The sequence below is a fragment of the Pan troglodytes genome, chromosome 18, assembly GCF_028858775.2.
Source record: "Pan troglodytes isolate AG18354 chromosome 18, NHGRI_mPanTro3-v2.0_pri, whole genome shotgun sequence".
Classification (NCBI taxonomy): Eukaryota; Metazoa; Chordata; class Mammalia; order Primates; family Hominidae; genus Pan; species Pan troglodytes.
Window position 1 is genome coordinate 74,565,553 of NC_072416.2, and position 16,785 is coordinate 74,582,337.

Here is a 16,785-nt window from a genome sequence, read left to right on the forward strand (position 1 = left end):
GCCTTCTACTATCTTTGTTTCTAGGATCAGAAGTGGTTGATCTTGATGGAAAAAGTTCCCTTCTCTACAGATTTGATCAAAAATCCCTGAGCCCAATAAAAGACATTATTTCTTTGAAATTCAAAACCATGCAGAGTGATGGGATTCTACTCCACAGGGAAGGGCCAAATGGAGATCACATCATACTGCAATTAAGAAGAGGAAGACTCTTTTTACTTATTAATTCAGGTAAAACTATTTGGTGAAGTGCTGAAAAATCTGATTATTTAGATATCACCTAAGTAACTTTATGCTTTTATAGCTTATCTTTTAGCAGTCAGAGTGCCTTAGTTTCAGATTCAAGGGCTTTTACATATGTCAATATTGCTCTTTCATGTAAAAATGGTTCATATTTTGCAAATTGCACAAAATCTTCATTCAGTGTTTTTTTACATAGTGCTGATAGAACCATATAGCTATTTTCTAACATCATAAAGGAAGGGATGGGTCATTGAAAAATGTTGAGGTAGTAAAAATAATGAGGTTGTAGCAAAGATAAAATTTACACAGAAAATGAGCAATGCAATCAGTAATAATGACAAAAAGAATTAACAACGGAGGAAATTACAACAAGGTTGAGATATTATTATATTGAAACTTGGGGGAAATCCATCCTAGTATTTGAAATGGAATGCGTAGAAGGAGATTGCAATTATTATGAAAGATGGTGGTCCACAGAAGGGAACCTTTTTTTTTTTCTTTAAACTGGCAATAATGGTGCTGTTATTTTTCTCCTCTTCTAAGGTGAAGCTAAACTGCCTTCCACTTCCACCCTGGTCAATCTCACCCTGGGCAGCCTGCTAGATGATCAGCATTGGCATTCAGTGCTCATCCAGCGTTTGGGCAAACAAGTCAACTTCACAGTGGACGAACACAGGCATCATTTCCATGCACAGGGAGAATTCAATCTCATGAATCTTGATTATGAGGTGTGATGGTTATGTTTCAATTAATGCTGATTTTATTATGTATATGTGGTTTAATCTCCCAAAGGAAAATACACTATAAAGAACCCACCTTTTCAGTAAATCATAGAACAGGTGAAGCATTTCCCAAGGCAGTCTAACTCACAGTAGCAGCTTTCGGCGTATAGTACTTGTACCTTCATCTTTCTCACAGTATGTAAATTTATTGTTATAGAGGGAGATGATCTTTTTTACCTAAAATATGTAGTCACAGAACATCATATGCAGGAAATCTTCTGCACCAAAAAAATCTTATTACCACAAGGAAATATAGGATGTTTGCTATGACTTCTTTGTGTTCTAGGGTATTTGTGAGCAGTATAGATTTATAAGGAGAATGTACCAACAAATTGATTAATTAACTCATTAGCAATGGATTCAAATGCTCAAATATCAATATGTGCTAGAAGCGTATCTAAAATAAAATATTATAATTGGTTATAGTATTAAACAGATCAAGTTTTACCATGTTATAAAGATGTATTTTTCATCAACCAATGAATATCAAAGCCAGATGTGATCAGCAACTTGTAAAAATAAAGTTCTAGTGTAAATAAAAGCTAAATGCACATAAATTTGTTTTAAATCTATATCTTAATTTTTGTGTGTGTAGGGTTATGAAAAATTGATCTGTGTGTGATGATTATAGCTATACTTGCTAATCATAATTAAGCAGATTTTTAGAAAATCACTAAACAATATTATTGATGCCATTTTTCTTTCTAAGATCAGCTTTGGAGGGATTCCAGCACCTGGAAAATCAGTGTCATTCCCACATAGAAATTTTCATGGATGTTTAGAAAATCTCTATTATAATGGAGTGGATATCATTGATTTGGCCAAGCAGCAAAAACCACAGATCATTGCTATGGTAAGAGTCTTTATGCGAAGACATTAGTAAAACTATATTTCTTTTTTCCACACAGTAAAATTCCTCCATTTTAGGTTCCCATTTGACATGGGGTTTTAGAGGTACTCTTATTTAAATATTTTTCTTTGATTGGCAATATGCATATAAAAGATTGGTTCTATCTGAAGGAATTATAATTTTGGGGGCATAATTATTTTATTTTTATATGAAGTACAGCAGTGTTTTTATGGTTGATATTTTAATTTTATTGTGATGTCATTACTCACAGGAGCCTAATTTCTTTTAATCTGTATTTTTTTTTTCCTTTTTTGAGATGAAGTCTCACTCTGTCACCCAGGCTGGGGTGCAGTGGCATAATCTCGGCTCACTGCAGCCTCTGCCTCCCAGATTCAAGCGATTCTCCTACCTCAGCCTCCTGAGTAGCTGGGACTTGTAGTCCTGCCAACACACCTGGCTAATTTTTTGTATATTTTGTAGACACAAGGTTTTGCCGTGTTAGCCAGGCTGATCTTGAACTCCTGACCTTGGGTGATCTGCCTGCCTCAGCCTCCCAAAGTGCTGGGATTACAGGCATGAGCCACTATGCCCAGCCTGCTCTGTGATTTTTTAAATAAGGTATTCCCTGACAAACTTACCAGATGAGCATAAAGAGTTTCTGGAATCAGATAACAACCATGTATATTAGGGAGACATTTGAAAAACTTGTATTTTGCCATAGTCATTCATGATAAATAAAAGAGACGAACAGACAACAGCATGTAAGAAACATCACATGTAGGAAATCTGCACCAAGAGATCTTACTACCGCAAGCAAATACAGGATGTGTTACAATATTGCATCGGCCAATCTGTCCAAATGGCAATGTTGGTCAGACTGCATTACATTCTAATTCTATGGAAACAGGGACAATTTAAATATAGCTATCTTGGTTAGGTTTCAGTTAGGGAAGCAGCACCAATGCTAGGTATTGTGAACAGTGGATCTATATTAGGACTTGGACCTCAGCAATTTTCAGAGGAACTAAAAAATGAATGGCCTGGCAGGGGAAGTGCGAGGATCAGAGAAGTCATTAATTCTGCCCAAAGCAATGATGTGTGGAGGCATGTTGGAACTTACAGACATTTTCAGCCTAGGAGGGTTGAAGAGAACTTTGGCAGTTGTTGCCTGTGGGTAGCCACCACCCCTGTGTGTCCCCAGCCATGCATCCAGCGATGGGCCTGGGCTTGCTGTCGGTCGGTTGGGCCAGCTGTCAGGAAGAAGAGATGGGCCATAGTGCAGGAGAGCAAGGACAGACTGGAACAAACCAGCCGCTGTGTGACCACCCCTCATCGCACATGATTAGAAAAAAAACCTTAGGGGCAAAATGTGTTGCTGGTGTTTTAATTCTAACTATCAAGTATCACCCAAGCTCTCTTTTTTGGCTTTTACTCAGAAGCAGACAAGTAAGGGGATCCTGGGAAACATGGTTTCTAGCTTTACCAGTTTGATAATAAAATACAGGCACATATTGATTTGAATGAATTTCTTTCATTGCTTAAAATCCAAAGTGGGTAAATTTAAGCTCACGTGTCAGCAAATCCCAAAGCACATCACAAGTGTATTTATTGTTTAAACAGCATTTTATTTCTAATTATGTGAATTGGTGGTATTTATATGACCATAACAGCCAGCAAGATTTTAAAATAGTATTTTTAACAAAAGCAAAATTATTTAAAATAAAAATAAAAATATTTTAGATAGATGTGTGTGTGTGTGTGTGTGTGTGTGTGTGTGTGTATTTTATCCATAAAATGAGTTTCTAGAAACTGCAAGGACCATTCACTCTTCATTGGCAAGAGGATTTGCTGCTGGTAAGCTATCAGGCAGCTATCCAAATGATGCATAAGATCAAGCTGCAGGTTAATGGGTACAAAAATATGATTAGAAAGAAGAGGGGCAATAAATTCTAGTTTTCAATAGCACAGTAGGGCGACTATAGTTAATAAGGATTTATAGTATATTTCAAAATAGCTACAAGATAAGTTTTGTAATGTTCTCAACACAAAGAAAAGACAAATGTTTGAAATGATGGACATCCCAATTATCCCGATTTGCTCATTACACATTATATATGTGTATCAAAATATCACATGTGCCTCATAAATATATACAACTATTATGTATCACTAAGAAAAAAGACCAAGCTGCAGCTGGTAAAAATGTTTTTTTTTTTTCCCTAGGTTTGGTAGTCTTAAAATTGCCTTTACATATATGGGTTAGTGTAGTTTGCTGTTCAGCTTTTGTTATTTCATTCATTGGAACAACGTATTTGTTTATAATAAAAGTGAATTCACTTTTCACAGATTCATAATAGAGCCAAATGTTTTTGTTTGACCAAGACCAAATGTTTTATTCCAATGTGTATTCTTCTAAATAAGCTTGACTTCATTGACTTTTAAATTTATATTAAAGTTGAGAAATGGAGAGAAGAGCAGAGCAAAGAGTTGAAGAACCTTTAAGAAATATGGCAGTGGTTTGGACTGTCATGTTGATAGCAGGCAGTTGTTTTAAATCGCGGATAATGTGAGATTGAAAAGCAGCCTTCAAATTCTGTTACTAATGTGATGTGAATAACATTCTGAAAGCTTTTTCTTTTACTTTATTCTCAGGGAAATGTGTCATTTTCTTGTTCACAACCACAATCTATGCCCGTGACTTTTCTGAGCTCCAGGAGTTATTTAGCACTGCCAGACTTCTCTGGAGAGGAGGAGGTTTCTGCCACTTTTCAATTTCGAACTTGGAATAAGGCAGGGCTTCTGCTGTTCAGTGAACTTCAGCTGATTTCAGGGGGTATCCTCCTCTTTCTGAGTGATGGAAAACTTAAGTCGAATCTCTACCAGCCAGGAAAATTACCCAGTGACATCACAGCAGGTAATAAATGTATTCCCTAGGGCAAAGCATATGGATTTGAAAGATTTCATTATCTCTGTGGCCAAATTTTGTGCATAACCAAAAATGTAATGTTTGCTTAATAAATGAATCCTCAGGTTAATAAGATTATAAGTACTCTTCCTTAGAGCAACTTGATTCCAATTTTCTTTTAAATATGGTTCCAACACTAGCAGTTCTTATTAACCAAAATGATAGTTTTGGGGAACTGAAGTTTCCTTTCACGACCCTGTCTCCCACTCCAGACAAAGAACATATCCTAAGGTGATGTGTTTTGGGGAAAACATGAAGACCTTGAAATAGGCCAACAAGTTAACTAAGTGTTCTTCAGTGGAAAACTAGACTCTTCCTAACACACTTGTTAGTCTTATCTGGTCTGTGAGAAAAAGGGAGAGGTCGTTCTGGGATCTATATCTATATCTCTGTATGAGTGTACAGTGTGAATGGTAACTTTATTTGCTGATGTCTTATGTAAAGAGTTGAATACATTTTGAGGGGATGCAAAGATTTATGCAAGATTCCTCAGTTGGCACCAAATGAAATTCTCTCTACTTCTAGGCAATACGGTATCGTTTTAATGATTAGAAGTAATATACTTGAGGTGAGTATATGAGTATCTGGATAATGAATGTCTAATTTAGGCCAGTGCTTTGAGTGAGGGATGTTTTTGTCTCTTCATTAAAATTATAAAGTTCTTGACAAAAGCTCTACATCACATTTTTACGTATGTAAAATGGCATCCAAGCCAAGCAACTAGAGGTTGCCTTGGGGTAAATTACTACATTAATTTAATAAATAATCTTTAAAAACAACTTTAAGATTCCATTGTACTACTCCTCTATATTAAGTATGACCAAAAAATAGTGGAATGTAACTTGGAGAGGAGAAAAAAATGAAAAGTTAAAATACAGTTGAAAATTAAATACGAGAAAACAAGTATACAAATGGATATACAAATGCCTATTATTTATATGTCTTTTTGTTGCTGTACTACTATTGTAGTTTAAATATGGAACTGAGAATTCAATATTAGTTATAATTTTTAAAGAGATACTATGCTGTGACTTTTTATTTAGTGTTCAAAATGTGGTAGATTTGCTGGCTAGACAAAAAGAAATAAATTAATCAGTCTCATATTAATAATTAGTAGGCCCTGAAAATGAAGGTCTAAAAATGTAAGCTTGCCATTAATGTGTCATTTATTGTGATGTATCTGACATCTTCTGAAGTGGTTATATTCATACCCTAATTTTCAGCATCTTAAAGAAACCGCTTCAGTGCAGCGTTACTTTGGGGAGCTCCATGAAGTCAGCCTATTTCTTTCTTTTTTTTTTTTTTCTGAGATGGAGTTTTGCTCTTGTTGCCCAGGCTGGAGTGTTATGGTGCAATCTCAGCTCACCGCAACCTCCGCCTCCCGGATTCAAGTGATTCTCCTGCCTCAGCCTCCCAAGTAACTGGGATTACAGGCATGTGCCACCACACCCAGCTAATTTGGTATTTTTTAGTTGAGACAGGGTTTCTCCATGTTGATCAGGCTGAAGCCAGTCCATTTCTAACCACTTTACAAGCATGTATAGTTAATATATTACTAGGTAGAAGTCTCATAGAATACCCTGAGGGATTTAAAAATTTCTAAATGAGTGTTTAAATTCATGTATAATATAATCTGTTATGACATCATCTGACTTGGTATGATTATTTTCATACTAATCATAAGGATACTAGAGTAAATATGAATGTCAGTAGACTGAAGATAACACAAGTAGGATTTTATTTAAAAACTCTCTCTACTCTTTTTTTTCAGTTTCTTTCACAATATTATTTTTTGCTAGTTCCCGTGAAGCAAGTACATTTTGCATTTGAAAATAGACTATTTAAATGGTAGTTGGGTGGGAGGTCAGCTTGTTCTCCCAAGGGGAAGACTTTCCATTTATGTTTTACATATGCGACACTTGATAATTAAACCGGTTGTCAGGATGTATTATAATGACTTTCAAGAGAACCATGTCTTTATTGATGGATTGCTATCACATTGTACTAAATCTTTTCATTATATAAGGATGGATTAATTTTTCTTAGCTACTGGAGATATATTTTACAAATCTTATATGTTTGAAAAACTCAACATTTTAATATATTTTATAATGAAATTAAGATTAAATTGTATTGAGAAAGAACTGAATTGTGCAAATGCTTGAATTATCAGACTAAATTTTTAATATGATGTACAGTTTTGCAAATTGTCATTTGGAATTATTCAAAAATATTATGTCAGCTTAAATCATTTTTGAAATATTCAACACATTATATTAGTATAAATCATGAAACATATTAGCATCACTATAAAATCCCTTATGACACAAAATATTTTTAGTCGTTGCCACCTTTATAAATGTCAAAGCAAAAATCAATGAGCAGTACAGTTTTATGTTCCCATTTAAAACAAAGTTTTTAATATCAAATTTGAGATTTCTGCTATGATTTTAGCATTTCTGCTGCTGTTTTTGCATAACAGTGAAAATCAGGCTTATAACCATGCCTCTTGTCCCCATGGGCAGGGCCTGGCAGAGGCAGGCTTGCAGTATTTGAGATGTTTCTGCATTTTTCTATTACTAAGCATTCTCAATTCTTGTGCCTCTGACAATGGAGCAGCCCCCTTGATTTGCTGCACCCAGGAGAGCCATTTTTGTCAATCCCCTTTCCTCCCTTTCACTGTTGAAATATTCCTAACTTTCGGACTGTAAACCTGTCACCCTTTAAACTCCTGCTCTCCACCAAAGTGATGGGTACCAACCACCTCCATATTTTCATCTTGACAGGAGCTATCTAGTAATCTGAATGCTTAATTCTGGTTAGTGACTACGGTTAGTGGATATAAGAATGTCTGGCACTTCAGTGCGCTGAAATACACTTGGAAAGAGGCAACACCCTTTGGTTTTTCCCTGAGGAATGGCCTAGGTATAATTGCCTTTTGCACCTTTGCTGAGCTCCTACCCTATATGGCAGGCTAATTTTTTTTCTTATACATTGTGCACTACAGATATGTGTTGTAGTCTTATGAGAGGGTGATGACAACTAAGCTCTCATGTTTCTGATGCAATTTAGGACTGGAACTAGAAGACGATCTATAGAATGGAAGTAGATGTAAATCTTTTTTCTCCTGCTGTATTTTGTATGTTTATGTGGTTTAGGCTGGAAGACAGAACAAAGAGAGCAACAGAAAGGGAAAGAGAGAGAGAACGTTCTAGGCCACAATCTCATGGTCTCCAACGTGTAATTGCAAACACTTCCATCTACTATTCCATCCTTCCATTATTCCAATTGGCATTGTCAATGTTTTCCATCCAAAGACTGCAATTAACATATCTGGAGTTAAACAAGTTGAATTTATTGCTTATTGCAACACAGAGAACACACCCTGGAAACCAACGGTTGTCTGAAGACAAAGTTGTTAGAATGGCATAGGATTTGGGGTTCTGTTAGCTGATTTGATGGAGGTTTCAAGGAAGTGAAGAATTGCTGTAGACTAAATGCTGTCACGAAGTGAGGGGAATTCTATGATTAAATATCTTTGTAAACCTTATCTAGAAGGATGAAAGAATGAAGTAAGGCTAAAGTTGTAATTGGTAAGTACAGAACAAAACAGTTGGTCATTCATAAGTATCAGGAGAGAAAGAAGTTCGTGTTTTTGAGGTTTGTACAATAGCCTTGCTTCTGTCTGTGTTTAGACAAGATTATAAGTAGTCATGATTTTTACCCACCTTCATTTCATTATAGTCACAGAATGGCCTTGTCTGATGTTGGTGTTCTGTGTTATTGTTGATGTTCAACAGAAGAATACCAAAGCCCAGCCCTCAGTGCCAGCCAGATTCTTACAACACCAAGGTCTCACTGATGGTACCAGGCTGTGTCCTAACTGTTGGGGCCTGTTTTTCTTAGAGTTAATTGTTTAATATGAGCAAAAAATAAATAAAATAAAATAAAGTAAGGGACACACCTGTCTTGCAGACAGGGAGGAGTGTAGGTTTTGGAGTCAGTCTTGGTTTTCTGTTTTCCTTCAGCTATCCAGCAGCTGGATATGACCTCGGTAGTTTCTTTTCCTCTCTGAGCCTCATTTTGTCCTTATTTAAGGTGAGAATGATAAGTTATAGTGAAGATTAAATGATACTATGCATAGAAAGCTCCCAGTATTTGTTATAAGTAATACCTCAATAAAATTACTATTTTATTATTATGACAACATGTTCCTCCCCAGACTTAAAAGTTATGAGTAGTGGGACTGGGTGCATAGAATTTTCATTTACTTACACAATATCAGAAACAAGAAAACAAATTCAAATTCTATGATTTCTCCTTCTCCTTCCTGTTTCACAGTAGTGTGGCCCTTGAAAAGGGCCAACCTATTATCAGACCTAGTAACGGAAAGGAGTTGTATAGCTACAAAACAATTAGAATCTAATTTAAAATTAGGTAGAGTTAGTTGAAATGAGTTAAAGGGACATTTTGTGATTTGAGTAATAAATTCCAATTGACAGGTATTAAGTCTCCTCATCATAGGCAAATAATGTTTGTTACAAAGGAGGCTTGGGAAAAGCTTTCTGAAGGTTCCCCCACAAACATGGCACAACTTCATTCTATTCACAACCTGTAACCTGCTAGCTTGTTAGATGAATGTGTTTAAATGTGTGCCAAATTACAGAGTGGGTTACTCTGGCAGTCTTTTGTTCCTGATCCATTTTTTGCTTCTATATGGACAATAGGCCTCCCCAGGCCTTTTAGTTAATCCAGCTGCATGCCTAACCAATGACTGCCCAGAGCCCTGCTACTCAAAGTATGGTCCCTGGACCAGCACTGGCTCAGTAAAATACTTTTAACTGATCTATGATGAGATGAATGTTAAAATTGAGATTAAACTCCTAGAAACTGGTAAAAAGAGATCACTGCAACATCTAAGCACATGGTTAGTGGGCTTGTATTTTATGTCTTATTTATTTGTTTGTTTGTTTGTTTTTTAATTTTAGATTTGGGGGTACAAGTGCAGGTTGTTACATGGGTGTATTGCATGGTGCTGAGATTTGGGCTTCAATTGAACCCATTACCCAAATAATGAACATGGTACCTGATAGGTAGTTTTTAAATTCTTGCCCCATGCCCTCTCCCCTTTTGAAGTTCCCATTGCCTGTTGTTCCCATCTGTATGACCATGTGTACCAGTGATTAGCTCCCACTTACAAGTGAGAACATGCTGTATTTGGTTTTCTGTTTTTGTGTTAATTCACTTAGGATAATAGTCTCCAGCTGCATCTGTGTTGCTGCAAACAATGTTATTCCATTCTTTTTTATTGCTACATAATATTCTGTGATGTATATGTGCCACATTTTCTTTATCCAACCCATCATTGATGGGCACCTAGGTTGATTCCATGTCTCTGCTATTGTAAATAATACTACAATAAATACGTGAATGCAGGCATCTTTTTTGGTCAGTGGTCCTCAACCTTTTTGGCACCAGGGACTGTTTTCATGAAAGACAATTTTTCTATGGACTATAATGTTGGGGGATGGTTTCAGGATGATTCGAGCAAATTAAATTTATTATGTACTTTATTTCTATTATTATTGTAATATATAGTGAAATAATTATACATCTCATCATAATGTGGAATCAGTGGGAGTCCTGAGCTTGTTTTCCTGCAACTAGATTGACCCATCTGGGGGTGATTTGAGACAGTGACCATCAAGCATTAGATTCTCATTAGGAGTGTGCAACCTAGATCCCTCGCATGTGCGGTTCACAATAGGGTTCGAACTCCTAGGAAAATCTAAGGCTGCCACTGATCTGATAGGAGGCAGAGCTCAGGTAGTAATGCAACTGATAGGAGCAGCTGTAAATACAGATGAAGCTTCACTTGCCTGCCAGCCACTCACCTTCTGCTGTGTGATCCAGTTCCTAACAGGCCACAGACCTGGTATCGGTCCATGGCCCTGGGGATTGGGGACGCCTATTTTTGGTAGAATGACTTATTTTCCTTTGGGTATAGACCCAGTAATAGGATTGCTGGGTCGAATAGTAATTCTATTTTTAGTTCTTTGAGAAATCTCCAAACTGCTTTCCACAGAAGCTGAACTAATTTACAGTTCCCCCCTTTTTTTTTCTGTAGCCTTGCCAAAATCTATTTTTTTAGTAATTTATTTTCGTCATATTTTATAAAAGTATCTATTTGCAATAGATCAGATAATAAAATGTTCATCCCCACAGATAGTTTGAGAAGAACTATTGGACACCAATGGAAAGTCTAAAATGAAATAAAAGAAGTAGAGTCTTGCACACAGGGCTTTGAGAATGAGATGTAGGAGAAATGCCAGGGGCAGGTGGGTAGACTATACACGTGACACAGAGAGTGTATAAGAAATTTCTCTCCAAATGAGTGAAATCTATCTTAAAGGAAGCACTGGATGACAAATCTAGGACATCTGATTTATTTTAATCCAGTCCTGTACCATCAAGGATTACATAACTCTATTCAGCTGTCTATTTCAGAGTCCACTCTTAGAAAATGTGTCTAAATGTATCTAACCTACATTCTTCCCATTCCAGTTTTCAGGCCTTTCCTATTATCTTACACAAACCAAACCAGAGTTGGGTCTTCAGTAATCTTTTTTTGCTTCATGGATGTGATGTAAAAGTGAGCTTCTGTGCCCTGGCTAAAATTTGTGTTAGACTAAATATGTCCAGGGCAAAGACATGTAATCACCTAAGGGAGTTTTGACGCATTTTTGATCCAAATGTATGTGGTAGAAATTGCTCGGGACAATAAAAGAAATCACATATATCAGAAAAGAAGTTTACATAAAATCAGTAAAGAAATCACATGCAATATCAGAAAAGAGGCTGTTTGGTTTTGATAGATTGCTTATTTTTTTGTTTCTTAATTTGATCCACAGAATCACACAGAGTTGACTCTTCAAATGGATGTAAACCTGACTGGTAAATTCACGGCAAAGACACTTAGATTTCACATCTCTGCTCAACATTTAGCTACATAGCTCCTTGTAGAATCGATTGTCTGTAAGAGGAAAAGTCTATGCATTCTGATGGATTCATGACACTGGGGCTTCCTTAGGAGGGACTAGAGATTGCTTTTTAGAGGTGATAAGAATACCTCGATTTTTGACTTTAGCAACTTTTGACCTTATACATACATACATATATATAAACTTGGAAAATATGTAAGTAAATAGAAACAATCACATTTTTCCTTTATAAAAAAACTTTTTATTTTTGTTTTATTTGTTTGTTTGTTTTGTTCTGAGATGGAGTTTCACTCTTGTTGCCCAGGCTGGAGTGCAATGGTGCAATCTCAGCTCACCACAACCTTTGCCTCCCAGGTTCAAGCAGTTCTCCTGCCTCAGCCTCCCCAGTAGCTGGGATCACAGGCATGTGCCATCATGCCTGGCTAATTTTTTGTATTTTTGGTAGAGATAGGATTTCTCCATGTTGGCCAGGCTGGTCTCGAACTCCCGACCTCAGGTGATCTGCCTGCCTCAGCCTCCCAAAGTGCTGGGATTACAGGCATGAGCCACCACACCTGGCCAAAAACTACTATTTCTATGTAAGACCATTTCTGTTCAGTCCCTTCCCATACTTACATAAGAATATAGTTAGGGCCAGGCGCAGTGGCTCACGCCTGTAATCCCAGCACTTTGGGAAGCCGAGGCAGGCGGATCACGAGGTCAGGAGATCGAGACCATCCCTGGCTAACACGGTGAAACCCCGTCTCTACTAAAAATACAAAAAAAATTAGCCAGGCGTGGTGGCAAGCGCCTGTAGTCCCAGCTACATTCAAGGAGAATGGCTTGAACCCGGGAGGCAGAGCTTGCGGTGAGCCGAGATCGTGCCATTGCACTCCAGCCTGGGTGACAGAGCGAGACTCCGTCTCAAAAAAAAAAAAAAAAAAAAAAAAAAAAAATATATATATATATATATATATATATATATATAGAATTGTATATGAATATATAGAGAGTTTATTCACATTGCTTACTATAGTTATGTTCTAAAAAGTCTGTGAACACTGAATTAGGGAATACTGAACCTTTGCTCCTGGGGGAAATACAGAGTTAGGTTCCTGGGAGCCTCTGTCTCAACATTTTCTCAATCAGTCAATACATAATCTTGTTTTATGTGTGTTTCTGTTTAAGGACGTCTTCTTTAGTATAATGTTGTCGATTCATTAACATTGGACTTATGGCCAACAGCACCCTAACTCATGCCTGAATGAAACTTATCTAACACATGTATTTTCTCCAAAAGACACATCACAGCCTTCTTGCTCTTAGGAATGCTAGACAACAGTTCAGCATTATGTTTGGGGGCCACTTTAAACAGTGAAATCACAAACAAACTTAAAAAATTTAAAGAAAACATTATTTACAGTATGAGATCTAAAGCAATGAGGGAGAGCATTGCCCTGTTTGACCTCAGCAGGAAATGTGGACAGGGCCGCTCAAGGTCTTTACTGCTCTGTACATGTCCTCAAATGACTGAAAACGCCCCTTCAAATATTGATTTGAGAGTTACAAGTAAGTTCTAATAAGGAAGCAAATTCTCAAATATCAAATCTACAAACTACGAGGATCAGTTGCATATACATGGCTTTTCACGGTGCTTTATATTTAACTTTACATTATACCTGTAAACTTTCACTATTTATTAATAGTTTATTCCAATATTGTTGTAATGATTGATGGTATAGTTTGCTAAATACTCTATTATCCTACCATAAAAAGGTGGTTATAAAAAAGTGCAAAGTAGCAGGTAAACCATTTTATTGGGTATATCTTGGAATTTTGGGAATTCCTAAACCCTTCCTCCCTAAGAAGGAAATTACATAGATGGAAGCTGAAATCAGTTTATGACAAATAATTGAAATATTGTAACCATCCAGGATTGTCCAGGGTTGGGAATTTGGAATGCCCCATTTTCCACATAGAGGATGCTCATTTCCAATTTGTCTCCCTTTCCTTGTTGATGTCATTGTTTTTAATTAATAGAGTTAAGTACTGTAGCCAATTGAATGATGTGTATATTGCTGTTTCTAACCAACTCCTTATAGTGTTCACTATTGAGAGCGATCTCTAACTGATTTCATCTCCCTAGGTGTCGGATTAAATGATGGGCAGTGGCATTCTGTCTCTTTATCTGCTAAAAAGAATCACTTGAGTGTGGCGGTGGACGGCCAGATGGCTTCTGCTGCTCCTCTCCTGGGGCCTGAGCAGATTTATTCAGGTGGCACCTATTATTTTGGAGGTAAGAATAGGTGCCAGGCTCTATGAGCAACTGAACCATATTTGCATTAGTGCCCCCGTGTCTTGGCGAAGTCATCATGTTTTGACTAATATGAATACTAAGGAATAATTTTTCACTGTCTTTGATCATGGACATTTTGGGTGGATCAAGTCGAAAAACTCTGACCTGAAATGCATTTCTGCAAGGTGGACTTACTTCTGTTTACAGTTTCTATAATGAGATTGATTTTAAGTAGGCTGTCCTCTTCAGTTCTCACCTTCAAACCTTGCTATATTTTCCTAATGTTAAATGATCCTTATATGTCTTCTTCTGATTTTATGGGCTGATTTAATTGCAGTATTTTCTTGATTATGCCTCTTAGCTCCTTCAGAGCATCCTTATTGCTTCCCTACTGTCCAGTACAGAAGGACAATATTATGCCAAAGGACAAATAATTTAACTTAACCAGCCCCAGCAACCTCTTCTCCTTGTTAAGCATAATGCACTGATACATTTGATGAAATCAGGGCATCAGCCTTCGACACCAGCTCATCTCCCTTAGAGAACAAAAGCAAATGAAGCATCCACCCGCCCAGTGGATGTTTGTTTGAACTAAAAGCTTGGAAAAGAAAACCTAAAAAATGGAAATGAATTTTTTATCACTGGCAAATTAAAACAAATGTTCTTTTCCGTTAGAAATCCAATGTTTTAAAACTGCCAGCAGTAAGACTCACTTCTAATCATGTTGAGGTGTTGCTTATATTAGCATTGTTTTGTCGTCGTTATGTTACATTTTAACAATTGCTTGTATCTGGAATCATTTTTGAATTTGATAGAGGTAGCTGAGTCTCTATTATTCACTAATAAAATACAAATTATTTTCTAAGTATTGACGGTCCATGAATCAATTTATAGGATTCTAAAAGCAAAAGAACAAACAAACAAAAAAACTGCTACATAATCCATTACTGTGAAAGGCTGCTTAGGGCCGACAATCTGAAAATATATACTTGTTTCCTTTACTGAGATGTTTAAACCGGGCTGCTTATAAAACCTTTTGGAATATATGATTGATTTTATGGCAATCCATAGTAACACATTCTTTTAATAAATAGTAAGATATATAGAACAACTTAACCCAGAGCTTTCACTTCAAAGGAAAAGATTTAGAAGCACTAAAAGAGATAAGGAAATAAATAGACGTATTGTTAAATGATGCAAAATAAAAGACTGGATAAAATTGTTTGTAAATCATGAAAATAGAATCATCATTCTTCACATATTTTATGTCCTTCATGTTCAGGTTTAACAATGCCTAGCTAGTTGATACAAATTTTTACTCTAGTGATTGCTTTTAGTCATACTGTAATGTAATTTTATAGTAAAATATATCACACATGTACTCTGTAATTTTGCTTGTTTTTATTATGATACATATGATATACATCATCTTTTTAAAAAGTATTTTTGGATAGTTTTAGATTTACAGAAAAGTTGCAAAAATATAGAGAGTTCCTGCACACCCGACATCCAGTTTCCTCTATTGTTCACACCTTACATAATATATACATTTTAAAGATAACTAACAATTTTTCTTAAGTATACACCTACCCATGTGTCTCTCTGCTAAAGAAAGATGATCAATGCATGTCTGTCCCTTGTATCATATCTTTTGATCTCCTATGTAAATGCTCTCCTGAATTTGGGTTTTATTCTTGCTTCATGTGTATTATAATTTTACATCTATTAAGGTGTTTCTAAATAATATATTGTAAGAACTTCCACAGTAAAATTCCAACTTCAGGGCTTTCTTAAAAAAAATTACGAATCTCAAGTTTACTTAGGTATCTCTGTTTATTCTATCATTTTTTCAATTGATGTTCTTTCACATCAGAATATGCTTGACCTTGGCATGAGATTCTATTGGTCATTAAATACAAGCCCTGCAAAATCCAGGCCACCCTAACAGTTCCAGGGCTGGAAGCAAGGAGCCGGATGATAGCAGAAGACCTGCTGCCAAACTCTGCCCTGCACTTCCCAGCCTTGTACTTCCAGAACCAGGTTAAGGCGATCCATCTTCCAAGAAGCCCACTTAGGGGTTTTGGGCTGAAAATTCTGGATCCTGGGAGTGAACTAGAGGGGAAAGGGTTCTAAGTGGACACATCATCTTTTCTTGTGAGGCCTTTTGGTACCATGGGCAAGAGCATGACTGGAGGAGGGCTAAAGTGGGGTCCCTAAAATGCAAGACTGCCACAGGGACCTGGCTGGTACGGACAGTGGGGTGATCAACTCTTGCCAACTTTAGCTGAAAGACCTTCATCCTGGCAACAACCTCCTTCCCCCCCAGTCCTGCGGAACTGTGACAGTCGTTCCCCCTGGAAAGTTCTATGTAGATAAGGCTGCTCTCTATCACTAGGATCTGTGTTGTCTAGGTGGAAAGTGTTTTTTAGATGATTCTTCAGCCAGTTTATGTTCAAGTAAAAAGTTATTCCGTGTTGTGAGACACGTCTCATCAGTTCTCCTTCTCTCTAAATTTAACCGCAAGTTTCCAGTTATTTTATCTGGGCTGTTCCAACAGCCCGGGTTATACCTCCACTCTTTACCAGTCTTGACAGTGGCTGTCATATTGGGAGAGTGGGCTGCTCCTGAACTAGCAGCACTGTATATATGCCACACCAGACTTCTATTATCCA

The 16,785-nt window shown here is 36.8% G+C and overlaps 1 protein-coding gene across 5 annotated transcripts in view; it reads left to right on the forward strand.

Annotated features, from left to right (window-relative positions):
• The window catches only part of CNTNAP4 (contactin associated protein family member 4), a 325,777-nt gene that overhangs the window by 211,501 nt on the left and 97,491 nt on the right, over nucleotides 1–16,785 (forward strand). For 3 of the 5 annotated variants that reach the window (XM_063797455.1, XM_001143566.6, XM_063797456.1), the window contains 5 exons: nucleotides 25–228; nucleotides 784–968; nucleotides 1,732–1,875; nucleotides 4,525–4,786; nucleotides 13,964–14,113. In XM_063797455.1, coding sequence (XP_063653525.1) covers nucleotides 25–228; nucleotides 784–968; nucleotides 1,732–1,875; nucleotides 4,525–4,786; nucleotides 13,964–14,113 — 945 coding nt within the window. The remainder of the gene's footprint in view (nucleotides 1–24; nucleotides 229–783; nucleotides 969–1,731; nucleotides 1,876–4,524; nucleotides 4,787–13,963; nucleotides 14,114–16,785) is intronic. The other 2 variants (XM_063797457.1, XM_016930208.4) reach the window with 1 other exon arrangement.